Genomic DNA, 19267 nt, shown 5'->3' on the forward strand with positions numbered 1-19267 from the left:
ATATATAGTAAATTTTGGTCAAATAGTATGATATAGTATCTAAATTCATCCTATATAGTATAAATAGTATATATAGTATGCAGTGGTCGCCCTGTATAAAGTATTCTTTAAATATTTAGGGCCATGGAAGTCGGTTCGAGGCTTGGCGATAATTTTTTTTAATTACCTTTTTAAAGATATTAAGGGACTTCAAAATTAGTTTTATTTTATTAATTACCGATATTGTTTACAATGTCATAAAAATAATATTCTTTAGAATATTTAGGGCCAAGGAAGCCGGTTCGAGGCTTGGCAACATTTTTTTTTAAATTGCTTTTTTAAAGATTTTAAGTGACTTTTCAAAATTAGTTTTAGTTTTATTCTATTTATTTAATAAAAAATTCAATATTTTTTAAAGGAAATAAAAATGTTTATCTTGACAACAAGATTGAACCACTGATTCTTCATACCCCATTCTCTCATATCATACCACTAAGCTATGAAAGAATAACTAAAAGATGCAATATCAATAATGTATTATAACAGAAGGAAACAATAATTTTCACTAATTTATCTAAACCTGGATGGTACATCCAGGCATTTCTAGTATGTGTATATGTGACAATTTTGTATACTCTCATTTTTTCTCTCTCTCTCTCCCTATCTCACTCCCCCTCTCTCTCTCTGCCTGTCTCACTCTCTCTCCTTCTCTCTCTCTCTCTTTCTTTCTTCTCTCTCTCTCTCTCTCTCTCTCTTTCTCTCTTTCTCTCTTTCTCTCTCTTTCTTTCTTTCTCTCTCTCTCTCTCTCTCTCTCTCTCTCTCTCTCTCTTTCTCTCTTTCTCTCTCTCTCTTTCTCTCTCTCTCTTTCTCTCTCTCTTTCTTTCTCCCTCTCTTTCTCTCTCTATCACTCTCTCTTTCTTTCTCCTTATCCCCCTTCCCCATAAAAAAAGCATTGACGTCCTTGTATAATGTCCTGAAATAGTGCAGAAATAACTAATTTTATGTTAACAAGAATGACAACATCCATAAAGCGAAGCTCTCTGAAACGGTTGGACAAACGAATATTACCATTTGTAAAGCTTTATATTAAAAACCTGTCGTATTAGCGTAAATTATAGCATACCTGTGTGTTCGATTCTTGTTACACCATGTTATACTAATGACGTTAAAAATGTTACCTTCTGCTGCTATGTCTGATACATGACACTAATAGTGAGAGTAGGGCATCATTACTTAAACGTTTTTTAAGCAAACACAGAGAGGAAGGGACCATTAAACCATAAAGGTTCCAGGTTGTCTCTGTACAGGTAAAAATGAAAAGAAAAAAAAATTTTAAGAGTTAGATGTCAGCTTATGAGACAAAATATGTATGTTTTTTCTTCAAATATGTGAATAACAATCAAAAAGAAGCATATTTTGTTTTAGAAATTAACCTCTAACTCTTCAAAAAAAATCTTATTTTTAATTTTTACCTGTACAGAGACCACCTGGAGGCCTGGAGCTCCGGAACCTGGAGGCCTATCCAAAAAATCTTAAATCTGGGGGAAATTCATCATATAAGAATGATTTTATCCCTAATAACCTATCCAGTCAGTCCAAAGATAAAGCCTATACACCAGGTTTACGCATATGTGTCAGAACTTCCCCCCCCCCCCTTATACTGGTACCCAAAGCTTTCTAACCCCGTTGTATTATTTGTTGGCTCAAAACCATTCATTGAATTTTGTTGAGGGTCCCAAATTTCTTATTAATAATGTTATTCAACCTGGTTAAATTTGTCAGGGATCTTAATGGATAAGACAAACAAGATTAACATTTCTGTAGATTAAAATTACCCATTAGTTGAAACATTTAGAAGCTTTTATAGAACTCAAATTTAATAAAGGTACCCAAAGTTTTTAATCCAGCGAATAAATAAGCATAAGTTTAAAACTTTTGGTATTTGTGTATTTAACATTCCTATTCCCTCCCCCCGAACTTTGTTAATTTATTATCATTATCAATATACCGTCCATTGTCTTATCCCCTGTGATCCCTGGATAAAATAAAATAATAATATTATATAATTAGTTGTGAAGATATTTATATTGATTATTATGGAGTTTGTCATCCTTGTTATTAATGTTCCTCAGTCTAGTTTTTTCAAACTGGGTATTTCCCCCCTCCCCAGTTAAAAATGTTTACACGCCCTTGAACAAGAATGAAAACCATGCATCTTTATGAAGTAAAAACGCATTGAATACTAAGATTCTTAGATAATACCCTACTGTTGGAATTATTATGAAAAGTTTGATTGGACAATTATAACTTGTCTCAATTATTAAAAGGAGCTATACGTTTTGAACGGACAAACGGATAGAACGACCGGAATTATAGAAAAGCTTAGCCTTTAACAATTGTTGCTTATGCATAGCTATACTACTATTTAGAAGTCAAAAGGGATTAGACAATGGCCAATAATTTGATGTACATCCCCAATGATGATACACAAAATTACCCCTTCTGTAGATTACAATTATTGGTTAAAATGTTTGGACACTCAACTTTCAGAACCAAACAATCAAAATTTAATAATAAGTCCCCAAAGTTGTCAAGTCAATGAATAAGAAAAAGTTATTATAAGACTTTGGGGACTAAAGTAATAAACAGCCCAATGCCCCCTCCCTCCCAAACTACTATACTGCTTTTTCCAGAGAGAGTGAGAGGGGACAGTGTGTTTAATACAAAAGTCCCCATAGTTTTATAAAAATGTTTTCTAATTCCTTGGCTTTTCAACTTTAGGGGGCTTTAGTTAATTTTGATTAGTTGTTTCATTGAGTTGAGTGTTCAAACGTTTCAACCAATAATTGTAAAATGAAGTTCTGTAGGTTAAAAAAACCCGCTAAAAATACACCAAATTCCTTGGCTTTTCAACTTTAGGGGGCTTTAGTTAATTTTGATTAGTTGTTTCATTGAGTTGAGTGTTCAAACGTTTCAACCAATAATTGTGAAATGAAGTTCTGTAGGTTAAAAAAACCCGCGAAAAATACACCAAAACCACATGAAGGAGTGGTTAGAGGTGAATTGTACATAAGAGTAAAGTTGCTTAAAATTTAAAAATATGAAATTGTTCTTTTGGTGTTGAAACTGTAAAATGAAGTTTGGTAGGATGCCCCCCCCTAAAGCAAAGTGCCCCCTAGTAATTTAAAAAAAAAATCCGCGAAAAATACACCAAAACCACATGAAGGAGTGGTCAGAGGTTAATTATACATAAAAGCAAAGTTGCTTAAAATTTAAAAATATGAAATTGTTCTTTTGGTGTTGAAACTGTAAAATGAAGTTTGGTGGTAATTTAAAAAAATCCGCGAAAAATACACCAAAACCACATGAAGGAGTGGTCAGAGATTAATTGTACATAAAAGCAAAGTTGCTTATAATTAAAAAATATGAAATTGTTCTTTTGATATTGAAACTCTAAAATGAAGTTTAGTAGTAATTGAAAAAAAATCCGCGAAAATTCCCCAAAACTGAGTATACACAAATAAGCAAACTTTTAGTTTTTGCATAGATAGACATTTCATGTTTACAATTTTTTCTCTAAAACCAATAGTTTTTGAGTTATTGAATTTTGAACCGTTTTGGCCAATTCTGGCCCACTTTGCATTGTTGTAAAATATAAGTATGTTTAGTACAAGCTTAACAAAAATACCCTATTTTAAAAAGCAGCTTTTCTATAACTAGATTTTATTCGTCAGTCAGTCTGCGTAACTAAGTTAGGTGTCAGTAATTTAATAGATCTTTGTATAATACTAGTTGCCTCGCCTCTTGCCTCTTGCATTGAACGCGCCCCCCCCCCCCCTCTTCCGTTTTTTTCTATCTCATGAACGTTGAACGCCCCCCCCCCCCCCCCCCCCGACCGATAAAGGTGCGGCAAGGGGCCCGACTGTTAAGGGTTGAAAAGTTTAACCCATTTGGACAAGCAGTTTCTAAGATTTTAAGCTTCAGGCAAAAAACCTGCTTTACTTAATATTGTAGCTAGGATAATTTGCCAAGATATATTTTCTTCATGTAGGTTCATATTGCTATATGCTTATCAAAACAGTTTTTTTTTTCATTTGCTTGATATTGATATAGAATTGTCCTTATTGCATTAAAGTATTGAATAAAGGGGGAATAAGTTAACTTTAACCTTTTGATATTTTTGTTCGGAATAAAGAAGAACTTAAAAATCGGCTTATTATATCTAGGGGCTTAGTATTCCCATTAGTACAAGGTTGAAAGATAAATAGTCTCAAACCTGCCCAAGGTCTAAATTTCAAATAAATCAGCGTATAACAATCCGATATGAAACTTCCATAAAATAGAAGGGCGAAAATTGTTACCTCCTTTTATTTTCATTATTTTGCAGAATGATGGACTCGTTGGCCAACTTTGCTGCGCTTCTATTGCTTCTCCGCAATGAAGACGTATTCTCCTTGTTCTGATCGTCCTTTGTAACAGCTGGATCTTTAGCAGGTACCGTCAATAAAGGTTTCTTCAGTATTGATTTGGTGGTAACAGTGCTTTCTAAAAATAACATAAATTAACATACCTCCATAAAATGTCTTTAGCGAGCTATGAATTTTGAAGAAAAATATTAATATGCAAGGTAATAGAAAGTCAACCCTCCAGAATAATTTTATAGTTATATTTTCAAAAAAGTTATTCTTTGCCGAATTACTCTTTGGTAAAATTAAACCCAGGTTGTGCGCCGTATGCACAAAAATTTCAATTCGTAAAAATTAAACCCAGGTTGTTCACCGTATACACAAAAATTTAAAACTCTCCTCTGTAAATTTTATTTGATACCTTTAATTGCGACAACTTTTTAAAGATGTCAATTTTTAAAAGTTACAAAAAGCCCAAAAAATTTTTTATGTGAAATTTTTTTTTTTTTTTGGGGGGGGGGTTCATGGGGCCATGGTGCAGTGGGGTTCCCCGAACCCAATTACAAAAATAAAAAAAATAAAAAATTTTGAAATGGGGATTTTTTTATTTTTAGAGGATGGTTGGTTTTTTAGGTCCCACCCTCCTAGAAAATAGCCTAAAACCACTAGAGGACCAGTAGGTATATTCCCAGAAGAGTAAAGCCCAATTTGTTCAGCAGTTTCTGAGATTTTACAAAAAATGTATAAAAAAAAATTTGTGGAGGTGGTTTTTAAAGTTTTTACAAAAATATAAAAATTTAAAAATTTTGAAATGGGGATTTTTTTATTTTTAGGGGGGTTGGGGTGTCCTATCTCCCCAGGAAAATAGCTTAAAACCATCACAGGACCAGTAGGTATAATCCCTGAAGAGCTGAGCCCAATCGGTTCAGCGGTTACTGAGATCTTAAGCTTCAGACAGACAGACAGACGGACAGACGTCAAGCTACTTTGTATTATAGATATATTTTTAAAACAAGATGTTGGTCTGTCTATCTGTTTGTACAAAAGTATTTCGCTAACCACTGCACTGGATTTACATATATGGTTCTACTTCACTAAATTCAAACTTCTCATAGGTTCTGGGAAGGGTACCGAGTGAGAAAACACCAATGGAAAAAATAATAACCAATTTATTTTTTAACTCGTCTTTTACAAACTAAAATTGGGTTAACTAGACCCTTTCCTTTCAATTGCCCCTAGAGGCCTGTGGGGGCCGTAGCCGTTACTATGGTAAGTAAAAGATTACATTTAACTTCTCAAGTAGCAAATTTGGTAAATTTTCCTTCATTAAAATACCTATATCTTTGAATAACAAGAAATATCCAGAATTTAAACAAGAATTCAAAATCAGAGATAGGGACTAATATTTAGCAATTCAATTTGTTTTTAAATTGTAAAAGAAATATATGTTGACGTTTTTGTCCCAAATTGCCTTGTTGGGCAAAGAAACTCCACCGCTAATAACTAGAGGGAGGTGTTTAAGAGAAAAATCCGATATGTTTAGCCTATGTTTGTAAACTTAGTTTACGGTTGTAAATAAGAAAAAACTAAAGATGATGACTCTTTAACGCATTAAAATAGCTTAAAACCTGTCCCTGGTTTAAAAATGTCATGTCATGGTTGTGTAATTATTTCATAAGTTGTTTTATACACATGTGCAAAGTTCTCATCAATATATCAGGGACTGCAAGCCGACGGAAGGGAGGGGACATTAAATGTAAATTATACTGGTACCCAAAGTTATTAAAGAACGTTTTCACAATAGCTGTCTTCAAAATTTAAGTACTTTTATTTAATCTTAATTGGTTGGTACAAATTGTCCGTGTCCTAACTTCTCACAGTTATTTTTATCTAAAGAAGGTGTAAAATTGATTATCATAACTTAGTGAGTACATCAATTCATCAAATTGTTTAAAAATTGACGGATATATTAGAAAAATATTTTAAATCCAGATGATTCCGAGTAAAAATTCCCTCCTACACAGAACTTTAAGAACCAATCCGCACAGGCAACGTGTCTCAACCATGACACTTTGGTTGAGCTTGACTTCCGAATTAGCGGGAAGTTCACGAGATCAGTTGGCGAACATACAAACCCCCAATACCAGGAACCATCAAGTTTCAACAGCAGGTTTGAATATAGATTTATTGATGAAATTATTTCAAAGACCTGAAATTACAATATCAATTAGTTCATAATTCCAGTTATTTATAACCACGTAATCTTATTTGCTTTTTTAAAAATCATTTTTCTCTACGGTAAAAAATCTTTGGAAACTTTGGCTTTAAAGGAAAATTATTTGGTTTAATAAATCATTGTTAAATGCAACAATAAGGCACATAAAAATTACTAAAACATATATTAATCATAATTAAGTTTCATGCTTAGCTGGCTAAAGCCTTTTTTAAACTACATATAATCGTCCTATACACCATACTTCTTAATAAAAATAACAAATTCTACCTGAAGCTCTTATGGTTTCAAATCCCTGATATACTAGGGTCGTTCACACACAATGAGACCAATGATAGGCCCAATTTTGTTCTCCGAAATCTTCACACTCTCATATCTCATTCAAAAGTAAAGAACGTGCGCATCCAAAATAAACAAACACTCTATGCCGCGCCACACTATGAAAGGAAAGCCCTAAAAGACGACATTTGCGCTTTGTTTTTGGTTAATGATAAGGAATTTAATTTCGAACTTGATAAACACAAAGCTTCCTCGAAAAGAGGTTAAGACACAACGTATGCAGATTTGCATCCCTTCAAAAAAAATTAATATTTATGGCAAACTTGCACAAATTTTAAAGGTGCTCTTTAAGTAGCTATTGTGTTTGCGATTAATAATTTCTTAAGGAATTTATTATTTCTTAATAAGAAAAAGATATTGTACTTTTTAAAGGGTTTCGGTTCCGCATATTTTTGAGTCCAAGGATCCGGATCCGGATCCGCAAAAAAAATGCGGATCCGGATCCTTAGACTCCAAAAAATGCGGAAAAAATGGAAAAATCTACCTAAATTTATATAAAATCTCAGACATTCTCTTGATGAGAGCCAATCTTTAAGGTTTAGGTTCAGACTTGAAAATTAAAAGTATTTTTGACTTCGAATTAAAGAATAAATTTTTTTTGAAAAATTTGGTGATTTTATTTTTATTGTCAAAGATCCGGATCCGGATCCGCATCCGGATCCGGATCCGCACTGACCAAATTTTGAGGATCCGGATCCGCATAAAATCAATGCGGATCCGAAACCCTGGAATAATCTAAAGTAGTCAAACCTTAGTCTTTCATTTTTATAACATGAAACAGAATGATTTTAGATTTCTTTGCAATTGATTAGCTATAAATCTTCTTTTCTGCCCCAGTCAATTTTTAAATGCAAATCTTACGTCACAGAAAAGTTAAAAACCTAGCTTATATAAGATGAATTTAAAATAAAGCATTTAATGTTAATTTTTTTATATAGGTATTTTATCTTCAATTTTTAACACTTCAGTACCTTTTAGAGTCCTATAAGAATGTACTTAAATACATATGTTTTAAAATATTAGAGGATCTCGAGATTAGGTTATGTTTAAGTAGAAATCTACAAGTGTCAGATTTCTGAGAAATATTTCTGTCCATTTTATGCAAAATCAAATAAACATTAAACAATTAGAAAATATTTAGACCTGACATTTACAAAAACTTATACTTGGTAAGTTTAAAATTGGGGTTTCACAAAAATTTTGACTAAGCCAATGAAGTTGTTGTTTTAAATTTTATTTATCTAGATAAAAATGAGAGAATTACCATTTTATTTTTTGGTCAGGTTTCTTTACTCGAACCTGACCCAATCCTGTTGTCCCCTAATGTATACCTATATATAAATATATCAGCCTGAATCCTTGTAAAATTCTCAATATATAATAACCATAAATTTCTTTCCCATTTTCCACACATCACAGATATCTGACTATCAACACGGTGATAGGTTTTCATAAAAAAAGTTTAAAAATGAAAACTTAAGTAAAGTTACAACATGGGTAGGTAATACTTCATTAAATTTCTTAAAATTAGATTGAAATAGCAGAGGGGGGGATCTGATATTATGACCCTGAAGGTCACACCAAGAAGAACCGCTAACTGGGTAGAAATATCTTCAGGTGATACCCTCGTCCAATTTTAAAAAGTTAGCGGCCTGATGTGGCGTTGTCCAGAGGTTGATAGGAGTGAGATTGGTAAGATTTAGTCTACAGTTAAATAGATGGGGCGTGTCATGGGGAGGATGCTTCGCATTTTAGACACATATCTTGGATTGTGTCTGTGTTTGTAGGAGGTTGTATGAGGATCTATGCCTCTACAGGCCTCTAGGGGCACTTGAGGTTGAGGCGATTTTCTTGGTAGAAATAGACCTTCCCATGTCTTATGAGAAGATACACTGTTAAGGAAAATCACATCAGTTCAGCGATTAGCTTGATCCTTTGGTAGAGAAAGACTATTATAAAGTATTGCTTTATTTTCCATGTTTTTTAATTGAATATCTATTACTGCTCCTCTTTTTATCCCATTCTTTGTAGGTATCAGGATGATAAAATATCAATCAAGACAGAAATATATTTTTAAGGAAAATTACAAAATAAAAGCACCATCACCTATTTTCTGAAAGAAGAACAAGAGTATAATTGTGTCAATATAAGGGAAATAGTCAACCATATTATAAAACTTGGTAAAGCAATAGTTAATGATCATATTCAAATACTTATAAAGTTATAATCCTATAATATAAAACAGTAAGTTTTAATGTCTGTAGCTAAAGACCTCGAAAATTGCTTGTACTTGGTTGTACTTTGTAAGCTTTGAAAATATCTTGGGGTGGTTTAAAGATATTTTCTTGACTTCCCCGCCGTCCCTAGAGACTAGGGAGAAATCAACTTGTTCAGTATATAAAATTTTACAATTTTAAATGGCTATGAATTAACCCAACACGCACTAAGATATTTACCCCTTACCTATCAAGCTTTGTGATATTAATGGCCTACACCTAAGACTCTTTAGGTATTCATATTTTGATTATTTTCACCTATCAATTCGGATTTTCTTTCTTTTTTTTAATATTATTTAGCAAAAAAATTGAGCCATTTTATATGACACTGCTTGTGAGAGAGCTTAGATTAGGATTAAAAATCAATTTATTTAATTTTTTCTGAACACTTTTCTAATACATCATTTTAATTTTTAAAATACTTTTAAAATATGTAAATACTTAAATTATTTTTAAAACTGAAGGCCCCATTTATTACACCTCTGGTTTATGGAATGCCTCATAATCGTAGATAACACATTAGTCAAAGTTTATAAATGATGTGATTTATAATATCTGAAAGTGCTATGTAATATGTTTATCATAACTAAACCGATTTGAAAATAAATCTTATTCTTATTGATATTTCCAATCAACATAAAGTATTAATTTGCGTGTTCTAGACTTAAACAAAGCATTTAACGTTCAAATACAGTAAGCTAATAAAAAAATTCAATACTATCTTTGTATATCTTTTAATAAAATAAACACAACTGGCGGCGTATGTGCGTTCATACTTTAAACTATAGAAAAACCTTGCTGTTTAAAACATTACCTAATGGTTTCTTTGTAATCGCTGTGTTGGCTGCAGAGCTTGAAACTGTTAAACTTTTTCCAAACAACTGTCTCTCTAATTCTGATATCTCGCCTGAAAGTATTTTTTAATTAGATTAGGTAAAATTTTTTATATATCTATAATACAAAGTAGAACGATGTCTGTCTGTCTGTCCGTCCGTCCGTCCCTTAAGATCTCGATAACCACTAAACCGATCGGATTCTACTCTTCAGGGTATTAACCTATTGGTCCTGTGGTGGTTTTAAGTGGACACCCCCACCCCCAACCCCCAAAAAACAAAAATCCTCCAATCCCCCTTTTTTTTGCTAGGCATCAGCCTGTAGCAGAGCGATTTTTCAAAACAAATCTGTACAAGGCACCAGCCTGTAGAAGAGAGAATTTTTTAACAAATCTGTACAAGGCATCAGCCTGTAGCAGAGCCTATTTAAAAAAATCTATATATGAGGGTTGACTTCCCCTTACTTCATAGGGCGAAGCCTCTAGAGGCTTGGGGCGAAGCAGCTAGTTATTAACAAAGGAGATTGTTAAAATATACAAAACAAAGAAAATTGTTAAGATCGAACTTAATACTTAATCGATTGTTTTCAAATTTCAGGAATGCATTATATAGATCCTAGGAGGGCTCTCAGCTATTTTTCTCTCTTAATTTTTAGATGTCCTAATAGGCTAAGGGTGTAGCCAATAGTACAATTTAAAGTAGAACAAGGTCTGTCTGTCTGTCAGTCATAAGCTACAGATCTTATTAACCATTGGACCGATAGGTTATGCTTTTCAAGAAATATACCCCCGTAGTCCTACGATGGATTTTAGACAATTAACACATGAAAAACCTCCGGCAAAGAAAAATTATGAGATGTTGAAAAGGTCAATAAATTTTGAGAAATCCTCTAAAGGCTATGGAAAAATTAAATACCAGACTTTAACTTCGCAAAAAAGGCAAATTAATTAGAGCTATGTAATCAAATATCATTTTTTTTTTATTAAAAAAAAAACTAAAATCGATGTTATTGCTGATAAATGGAATACAAATTTTAAAGAACTTTTTTATGAAAAGAAACATTTCTCCGATGACGAACTTATTATTTTTGTGAAATTCAGCTAAAAGAAAACTTTATAGTTCTTATCAATTGAGACCTTGAAAATTTTTCAATAAACTGTGAGTGGAACCCTCTATCCCCCCCCCCCCCCACACACACCCTTGTTATAAAAACATGAATAAAGTGAAATGTATATAAAATATCAACAAGTACAAATTTCTTCAATAACAAGGCAGTGGCATAAAACAATCGTATGAATAAAAAGAGAAGTGTATGCTAATATAGAAAAAATAAGAAGTTTAAAGCAGTATAAAAGCTGAATTTTAATGATCTTTGAATGATGAATGTCCATAGACATATTAAAGTTTGGCGGAACCTTTGTCAAAATTATGTTTTTGAAAGATTCAGACTAATTTAGGTTAATAAAAAAAATTGCCTATTCCTTCAAGTCATGATATTGCCTAACATTTTTTCCCGAAATATTTGTATGATAGGGTTTTGATTCGGGCTAAATTAACCCATTATGGAAACTGCTCTAAACTTTTCTCTTCAGTTAAAGAGAATTGCAAAAAAAAACATAAGGACGTCATAATTTCATAAGAAATTATTAAAAATCAATAATACACAGGGAAGTGGGTGGCATTGACGATTAATTTAATCTACAACCCTAGCTTCCTCCATTTAATTATAACAAAATCTAAAGAAAAAAATAATTATATTTTGTTCTCCTTTCCCTGAATTCCTGATAAATCCACTAAGAAAAGAAAATCGATAGAAATTATGAATAACAAATTATCTAACCATATTTAATATCAAAATAAGGAATCTTCCATCTTTTAATTAGATATAATTTAAAAAAGCAACTTATCTACAGAAGGGGTAATTTTGTGTATAATCACTGAGCATGTACATCAATTTATCGGCCATTGTCTTATCCCTTTAGATCCCCGTAAAATGTTCAGTTCCAATAAACGATGCTCTATCATTTAAAGTAAAAGAGGCCCTCTCGCCTTTAAAAGGTATTAAATAAAAGTACCTTCTTGACTACTGATCTTAATTTCTTTCTCTTGAATCTGAGCATCAATTTCTTGAATAACAAGCTTTGCCAATCTCGCCTGCTGGGCTGGAACTAAGTCTCCTAGAAATCAATAAATACTTTAGTTCTAAATTTTTAAGATATTTTAGAATCTACTTAAGGATGATTGTTGGATAAATTTTTAATCCTATTAGATAAAGTAATAAGCGTTTTTTGTCTGTCCCGAAGGATCTCGCTAACCGCTGAACCAATATTGTTCTCCTTTACAGTGAAGCTTCTTATAGGTCCTGGGAAGGTTATAAACAATTTTTGGGGAGGGTGTCTTCACCCCCCACCCCCAAAATTTTTTAAAATCATTTTAAACTCAAATTTAAAATGGGATGAGGTCGACTTCCTCCGACCTTAATTGCCCCTAGAGACTTCTAGGAGGCGTAGCCGCTAGTTTGATATACACCGCTAGTTTGTACAAGCGAATCAATATTTTGTTGAAGTCAGAAAAGTTATTAAGAAAACGAATGAGATAATGTATTTTTAAAATTTGGGGTCAGTTTAATAATTTAAATCATTTTTTAAATTTTTGCTCCCATCTGGAAGTACATCCCCTGGCAAAACTGTATTCACGTGCGCAATTCGATAGTGGTCATAATAAAACATTTCTCCTCCTGATCATACAACGCCATGCCACATGTTGGAAGGCTGTTTTCGCTTTTTTTACTATTTTTCTCTATGAGTTAAAGCGATGCTTGCAAGACAATTTATTTCACTATAATATAAAGATAAATTTCTCTCAAATCACGAAATCTCGGATCTGAAATTTTGCGTCACCCTTCCAACGTGACGCATGACGGCATATGACTGGGAGAAATGGCATTATTTTGTCCACTGTCCTCAAATCAACTGGTTTCCTACCTCACTGAATACTTTTCAATAAAGCAGTAATAAAAGATAAATATTACCGTTTATTTTTGCATAGATATCTCTGTAAGGCATAGATTTCAAATCCTCCAGTGTTTCCCAGGGATTCTCAGACGCCTGAAAAAGAAGAAGTTTGAAAGATATTTCGGGTATAGTCCCTTTCGTATCTACGCCCCTTATGGACCGTTTCTTCGTATAACAGCAGCTTTTCGCCTATTTCTAGCCCCTGTGGGGCCAATTGCCTAACCCTACGGCGCAATCACATAACATTTTGTTTATATTATGTTATAAAATGTAGAAACGTCGAATTTAATATATTTTATCAACTTGTTGAGGAAAGAGTTAGTTCATTAACTTAATTAATCATCTCATAATGATACTATAACATACAAATTCACTTTCACACAAAAACACACAGCTAATAGATACAGACTTAGGTTCAATAAAATAAAAAAGGAGTGTGGACAGGGAAGCTAAATAAATACCCTCAAAATACGTATCAAGTTCATTTAAAGCATTAAATTTTAATGCTAATAATATATTTATTTAATGATTAAGTTAATATTTCATTTTTAAACGATATTAATAATAAAGAAAAACTAGAGATCTAGCTTTAATAGCAGCTGAGTAAATCACATTTTCCCCAACAGCATTGAGGCATACGTATAGGCAAATTGATTCGAATTATAGAGTAGCTTCGCTACTAAAGGCATAAAACAAGACATTTTACTTCTGTGCTAAAAAAATGGGCACAATTTTGTTTTTCAAAATAATGATCATAAGCTTGACGTAGGGAAAGTTTTGGTACATGAAAGTTTGTTTATCCAGCGAAATAATATTTAAAGAGCAAACTTTATTCAATTGAAAGAGCAATTTGTTTGTCATTTCATAGTTTTAACAAGGTACATCTTGTCCTTATATAGGAAAGCTATGACAAGCTGAAAATGACAATAAACTGTAAAGCTTCTCATGTTCCGGAAAGTTTAAAATAAAAATACTTTTGGAGGGGATACATCCGCCCTAAAATAGAAATCCCCCTAGAAAAATACCAAACTCCAATAATCTTTATGAAAAAAAAGTAAACTCCCCCATCCATTAGGTGCTACACAAGCTGCGTCATTATTGATATCTATAATACAAAGTAGAACGATGTCTGTCTGCCTGTCTGTTTGTAGCGAAGGATCTCGTTAACTGCTGAACCGATTGGGTTCTCCTTTACAGGGTAGCTTCTCATAGTTCCCGTGAAGGTTTATAACGATTTTCTTAGGGAGTGGGACACCCCTAACCCCCCCAAAAATGAAAAATCCCCCCCCAAAAAAATTTCTTTTTAAAACTAAAATCAAAATAGTGGGGTCTACTATCCCCCCCCCCAAAAAAAAAAAATTCCCCCCCTCAAAAATTTTTTTAAAAAAATTTTCTTTAAAATCTAAAACACGAAAAATTAGTTTGATTAAACCTCTAGGGGCGAAGCCGCTAGTCATTGTATATTGTATCATTGCCTGGAACCATAGCCAGAAGTTTCAGCGGTTAGCGAGATCTATTGCTTCAATAAGACTTATAGAATGACATCCTTCTAATTTTTATTAAGTCTTTTATTATGTTAACAAGAATATATATTTTATTTTCGTCTTGCGAATTCTAACTTTATGTTATTGTTTTGTAGAGAAAAAAATATTACAAGATAAAATAAATCCTTAGACAACAAAACAATTTGTCATTGTTATTTTTTGTGTCAACTGTATTATATAGTATATCCTGTTAACATCCTTTTGTCGACAACAAGTCGAACAGTTTCATAAGAAATTATGGTGTTCAAAACTGACATATTATGGACATGTGGTTACATGAAATAGCTTTGTAATTAATGATGTTGACAATGATGTATCAAATGAATGGAAATGCTTTTACATTCTTATACAAAAGTAATAGGATGTGTTTTTGTGTACCGAAGGACCTAGTCACCTAGCTAACCTTTGAATAGATATGGTTCTCCTTTAGAATGTAGTTTTGAAGGTTAATAACTAATTACCACCACCCTCTCAAGTGATTTTTAAAACTAAAATTGAAAGAAGGGTGGGGTCGAATTACCCCCACCCCACCCAAATCAAGTGCCTCAAGACCTGTAACAGATGACTGCATACTTATGTCAATATGATACTTGTACGCAATTGTGACAGGGTAAAGAGGAAAAATAAAGTGTGGCTTTGCTGAGGAAAATAAGGGACAAAAAGTTTTAATCTTGTCTGTCCAAGAATACTCTCTAGTGGCTGGGATAAGGACAGCAATGACAGAAAATGATGGTTGGGGCCCATTGTCGACTTATAATTAGGTTTTTAAATATCAGCCAACAGCGTCGGAAATATTAACACAAAAGAAACACTACAAAAGAGCAGAAAGCAATTTTTAGCCGACGAAAAAGGCCTCCACCACTGGAACCAGAGCTGGATCTTTAAATGTGTAGCCGTGGCCGTAGTCATGGCTGTAGTTGTAGTTGTAGTTAGCCACACTAACGGACTGTGGTCACTTTTAGCGTGGTTAACCACGCTACGACTACGACCACGCGTTGCCAATATGATTTAAAGATCGCATTTTTTTTTGTGGCCAAGGCAACGCGTGGTTAATATGATTTAAAGATCGCTATTAGGTTGGTGGCTGTAACTCTGACCACGACTACGGCAACGGCTACGCTTTTAAAGATCCAGCTCAGGTAGTTGTCTGGTTTTTTTTATGCTTTTACATTTATTCATATTCGAAAAAGACCAAGTGTTCTAAGCATTGAACTTTTTGAGGTTTTTTTTTAAAATAAATAAATAAATAAAATAATCCATTATCCTACTCAATAAAGTAATATTTTTTTTACTGAAGCCTAAGATTTCAATAAATACTTAACCGATTGAATCAATACATTAGGGAACCTAAATATAAGCTTTAGGCTTTTTTTTTAAACTTAAGATTTAATCTTGGGAAGGTTCTAGCCTATTTTTTCAGTCTTCGAATACATTTTAAAGCCCTTGTTATGTAATTCTAAAATAAACTTTGTAACAAATTTTTATTACACTCTTTGATTGTGTGTTAATTTTGCATCAAAGATTAGCGTTTTGAACATAATTATCCTTGTTTTATTGTATATCTAACCCTATTCTTGAGACAGAGAGATATATTGAAAATAAGGATTTAAAAGTTGGTCTGTTAAACCTAACACAAGATTTATTAGAAACTTGGTAAAAAGAAAATCACAACTTCTTGGACTAATACCCCACAGACAGACAGACAGACGGGTGGACAAAAACACAGAAATACCAGGGAGTAAGGGAGGGGACAATGGGCAATTAATTCAATTTAAGAGGGTTCGCTGAAAAGCAATGAAAACCAGATTTATCAAGAAATTTTTACCAAAATTGTAAAGGGATCATGGTAACCTAATTTAGAACAAAATTAGTTCTAAGAAAAAAATCATTTACTTGAAAATTAAATTATCAACACATCACAATGTAGTAAACATTCTGTAATTAATCACTAGAAAAATCTTGTTTAGAACTACCTCAACCCTTCTGATATATTTATATTTGACCCCTAAGTTCAAGCGGTTCTTAGATTATTTAATACATAAATATCACAGTAGAGTTTCTATACATGAAAAGACATTTTCTTGGAAAAAAATATTTGTTAAAACCAGCGATAAATAACAAACTTTTCTGTCTGCATATTCAAAACTAGCTCAGCTAGTTAGCGGGGCATTGATGCGCAAGTCCCCAAAATCAGTAAGAATCTGCTGTATTCGTGCACATTCCCTTAAAGCCAGTCCCCAAAGTCTGAGACTCCTTAAAAATTGAATATTCGATCCATTGTCCCCTCCCTTACTCCCTGCAGAAATACGGATAGATAACCAGATGTTGTCATAAGGATAAATTGTCTTTAAATATCAGGGATCTTAGGGGATAAGATAATGGGCGATAAATTGATATAAAATTCCAATACAATGAAGATAACAGAATTACTATTCTGTGACTGAATATTGTTGGTTGAAATGTTTGGACACTGCTAATTGGAATCAACCAATCAGATTTAATAGCAGTACCCAAATTCCTTACTGTGACAATCAATAGCAGAGAAAGCTAATTTAGAATTAAATAGAAAAAAAACAGGAATATAAAACTTCAATCATCATTTTTGTTAAAAAATTTATTCCTTTTCCCATCAAAATCTCCCCTAATATGCAGAAACTTGACAAGAAAAAAAAGTACGCAAAAGTACAATTTCAAGAAACTTTGTATGAAAATCTGCATAAGGCATAAATCTTGCGAATTATTGAAGCAAATTTGCAGGAACGTGTACTGTGCGAAAATAGGTAGAGAAAATCCACAGATTTAAAACAGCAATTTTTTTTAAAATCGAGGTATAATATTCAGTAATCCTATTATATAAAGTAGTAAGCGTTTTTTGTCTGTCCAGAAGGATCTCGCTAACCGCTGAACCGAAATTTTTTTATAGGTCCTGGGAAGGTTTTAAACTATTTTTTAAGAGGGTTTCTTCACCCCCTTCCCCCCCCCCCCAATTTTTTTACACTCTTTTGAAACTCAAATTTAAAATGGGATGAGGTCGACTTTTCACCCTCCTAACAGTGCCCCTAGAGGCTTCTAGGGGCGTAGCCGCTAGTATTATTATAATTGAATATGACTTTTTGGTTTATTGGCAATTTTCAGTTAATGGTGAATCTGATGGGAGTGCGGACACAACATGAACAAACTGTGCTACTAATGTAAAATATTTGAATTATTTAAGTTATTTTAATAAAAATTAAGAAAATCCACAAACATGTTATCTTATTCAAATAACGATGGAATATTGGTGAAAATGAACTAGAATTAACCACATTGTCATGCTTCAAATCATTGAATAACTGTCCTTATTCCTGATACTATGTAATATTGCAAAATTCAAACATAAGTTGGTTTATACATGATTTTCAACTTAAAAATTGTTCAAATACAGAAGTTCTTAAATTAAGTTTAAAGTTGTAATATTAAGTATTATTAGTGATGGCAATCCGTCGAATTTTTGGGCCAGATTCGGATTCCGGATTCTTAAAGAATCCGTCAAAAAAAGTGGCGGATTCCTTGCGGATTCCGGATTCGGATTCTAGCAATATTTTAAAAGGATTTTTTTTTAATTAAAAATTAAGTGCTACATATGTCCTAAAAATCTATGTTCTTGGTGTTCTCTATAATTCACTTTCGAGAATCGAACCAGATTTTAAAAGATATTATATATAATGATGAAAATCTTTGCCTTCAAAGAGGAGGAGTTGAAAGAAAAAACTCAAGACGCTAATTGTAGCCTACCAAATAAGAATCCGGAATCCGCTATTAAAAAACGGATTCCGGATTCGGATTCCAAAATTGGCCAAAAATTGGGCGGATTCCGTATCCGGATTGCCAACCCTAAGTATTATAGTTCTAAAAAGGCGGAGGGGGCGGATAAACCATGTTTAAGGCCAAGAACTCAAAACTCATCTAAACAACAGTCATGCCTAATTTCTATTTAACTTCCTCAGTGTTTGGTCATATTAAGTGGTAAATCTGACCTCCCTTTTGAAGATATTATGATAATTAAGTTGCGATTACGACAAGTTTAAGTTAAGCAGCTACTATAAAACTAGTTTTGTTCACCTGTTCTGCTTCCTTGTTGAACTTGTCAATATCTTCTTTCAAACTTTCAACCTTCTTCAATAACCTAAGAGAAAAAAAAATCCAAGAACTTTAGAATTTAGAGGACAAGAACGAACTATTTAGTTCATATGGCATTTTCGTAAGTTAGCCTTTTTAACGACTTTTCTAGCGAACATACTTAAGAAAAAAAGTTATTACCTGTTAGAGCTCTTCTTCAATTCGCCTTTCTCGCCTTCCAGTTTCTCCATTCTAGCCTAAAATAGCAAGAAAAGTGCAATTTTAGATTATTCTTTTTATCACATGTAATTTTAGTGTGGCTCGGCCGAAGCTAGTTATAAAGCTGTCTCTGAATAAATAATACGAAACCCACACATTTAAAATTAAGCTGGTTATTTAGTAACTAAACCTTCAGATGTCCTTAATTAAAAAATACTGAACATACAAATACTGATCAAATTGATTGGACATCAATGCTTAATGGCAAATCACTAAAACTGATGTCATGCATTTATTATTCCTTGCTATCGTTTTAAATTAGAAGC

The 19267-nt window shown here is 32.8% G+C and overlaps 1 protein-coding gene across 1 annotated transcript in view; it reads right to left on the reverse strand.

The window, feature by feature from the left end:
* Positions 1–19267, reverse strand: part of LOC145324465 (uncharacterized) — a 70188-nt gene that overhangs the window by 44490 nt on the left and 6431 nt on the right. The window contains exons 6-11 of the mRNA XM_080167052.1: positions 18924–18979; positions 18726–18789; positions 13098–13173; positions 12142–12243; positions 10048–10140; positions 4341–4524 (exon numbers count right to left, since the gene is read on the reverse strand). Of these exons, the coding sequence (XP_080023178.1) occupies positions 4341–4524; positions 10048–10140; positions 12142–12243; positions 13098–13173; positions 18726–18789; positions 18924–18979 (575 nt within the window). The remainder of the gene's footprint in view (positions 1–4340; positions 4525–10047; positions 10141–12141; positions 12244–13097; positions 13174–18725; positions 18790–18923; positions 18980–19267) is intronic.

This window comes from Acartia tonsa, chromosome 7 (genome assembly GCF_053477335.1).
Source record: "Acartia tonsa isolate MP-2025a chromosome 7, ASM5347733v1, whole genome shotgun sequence".
Taxonomy (NCBI): Eukaryota; Metazoa; Arthropoda; class Copepoda; order Calanoida; family Acartiidae; genus Acartia; species Acartia tonsa.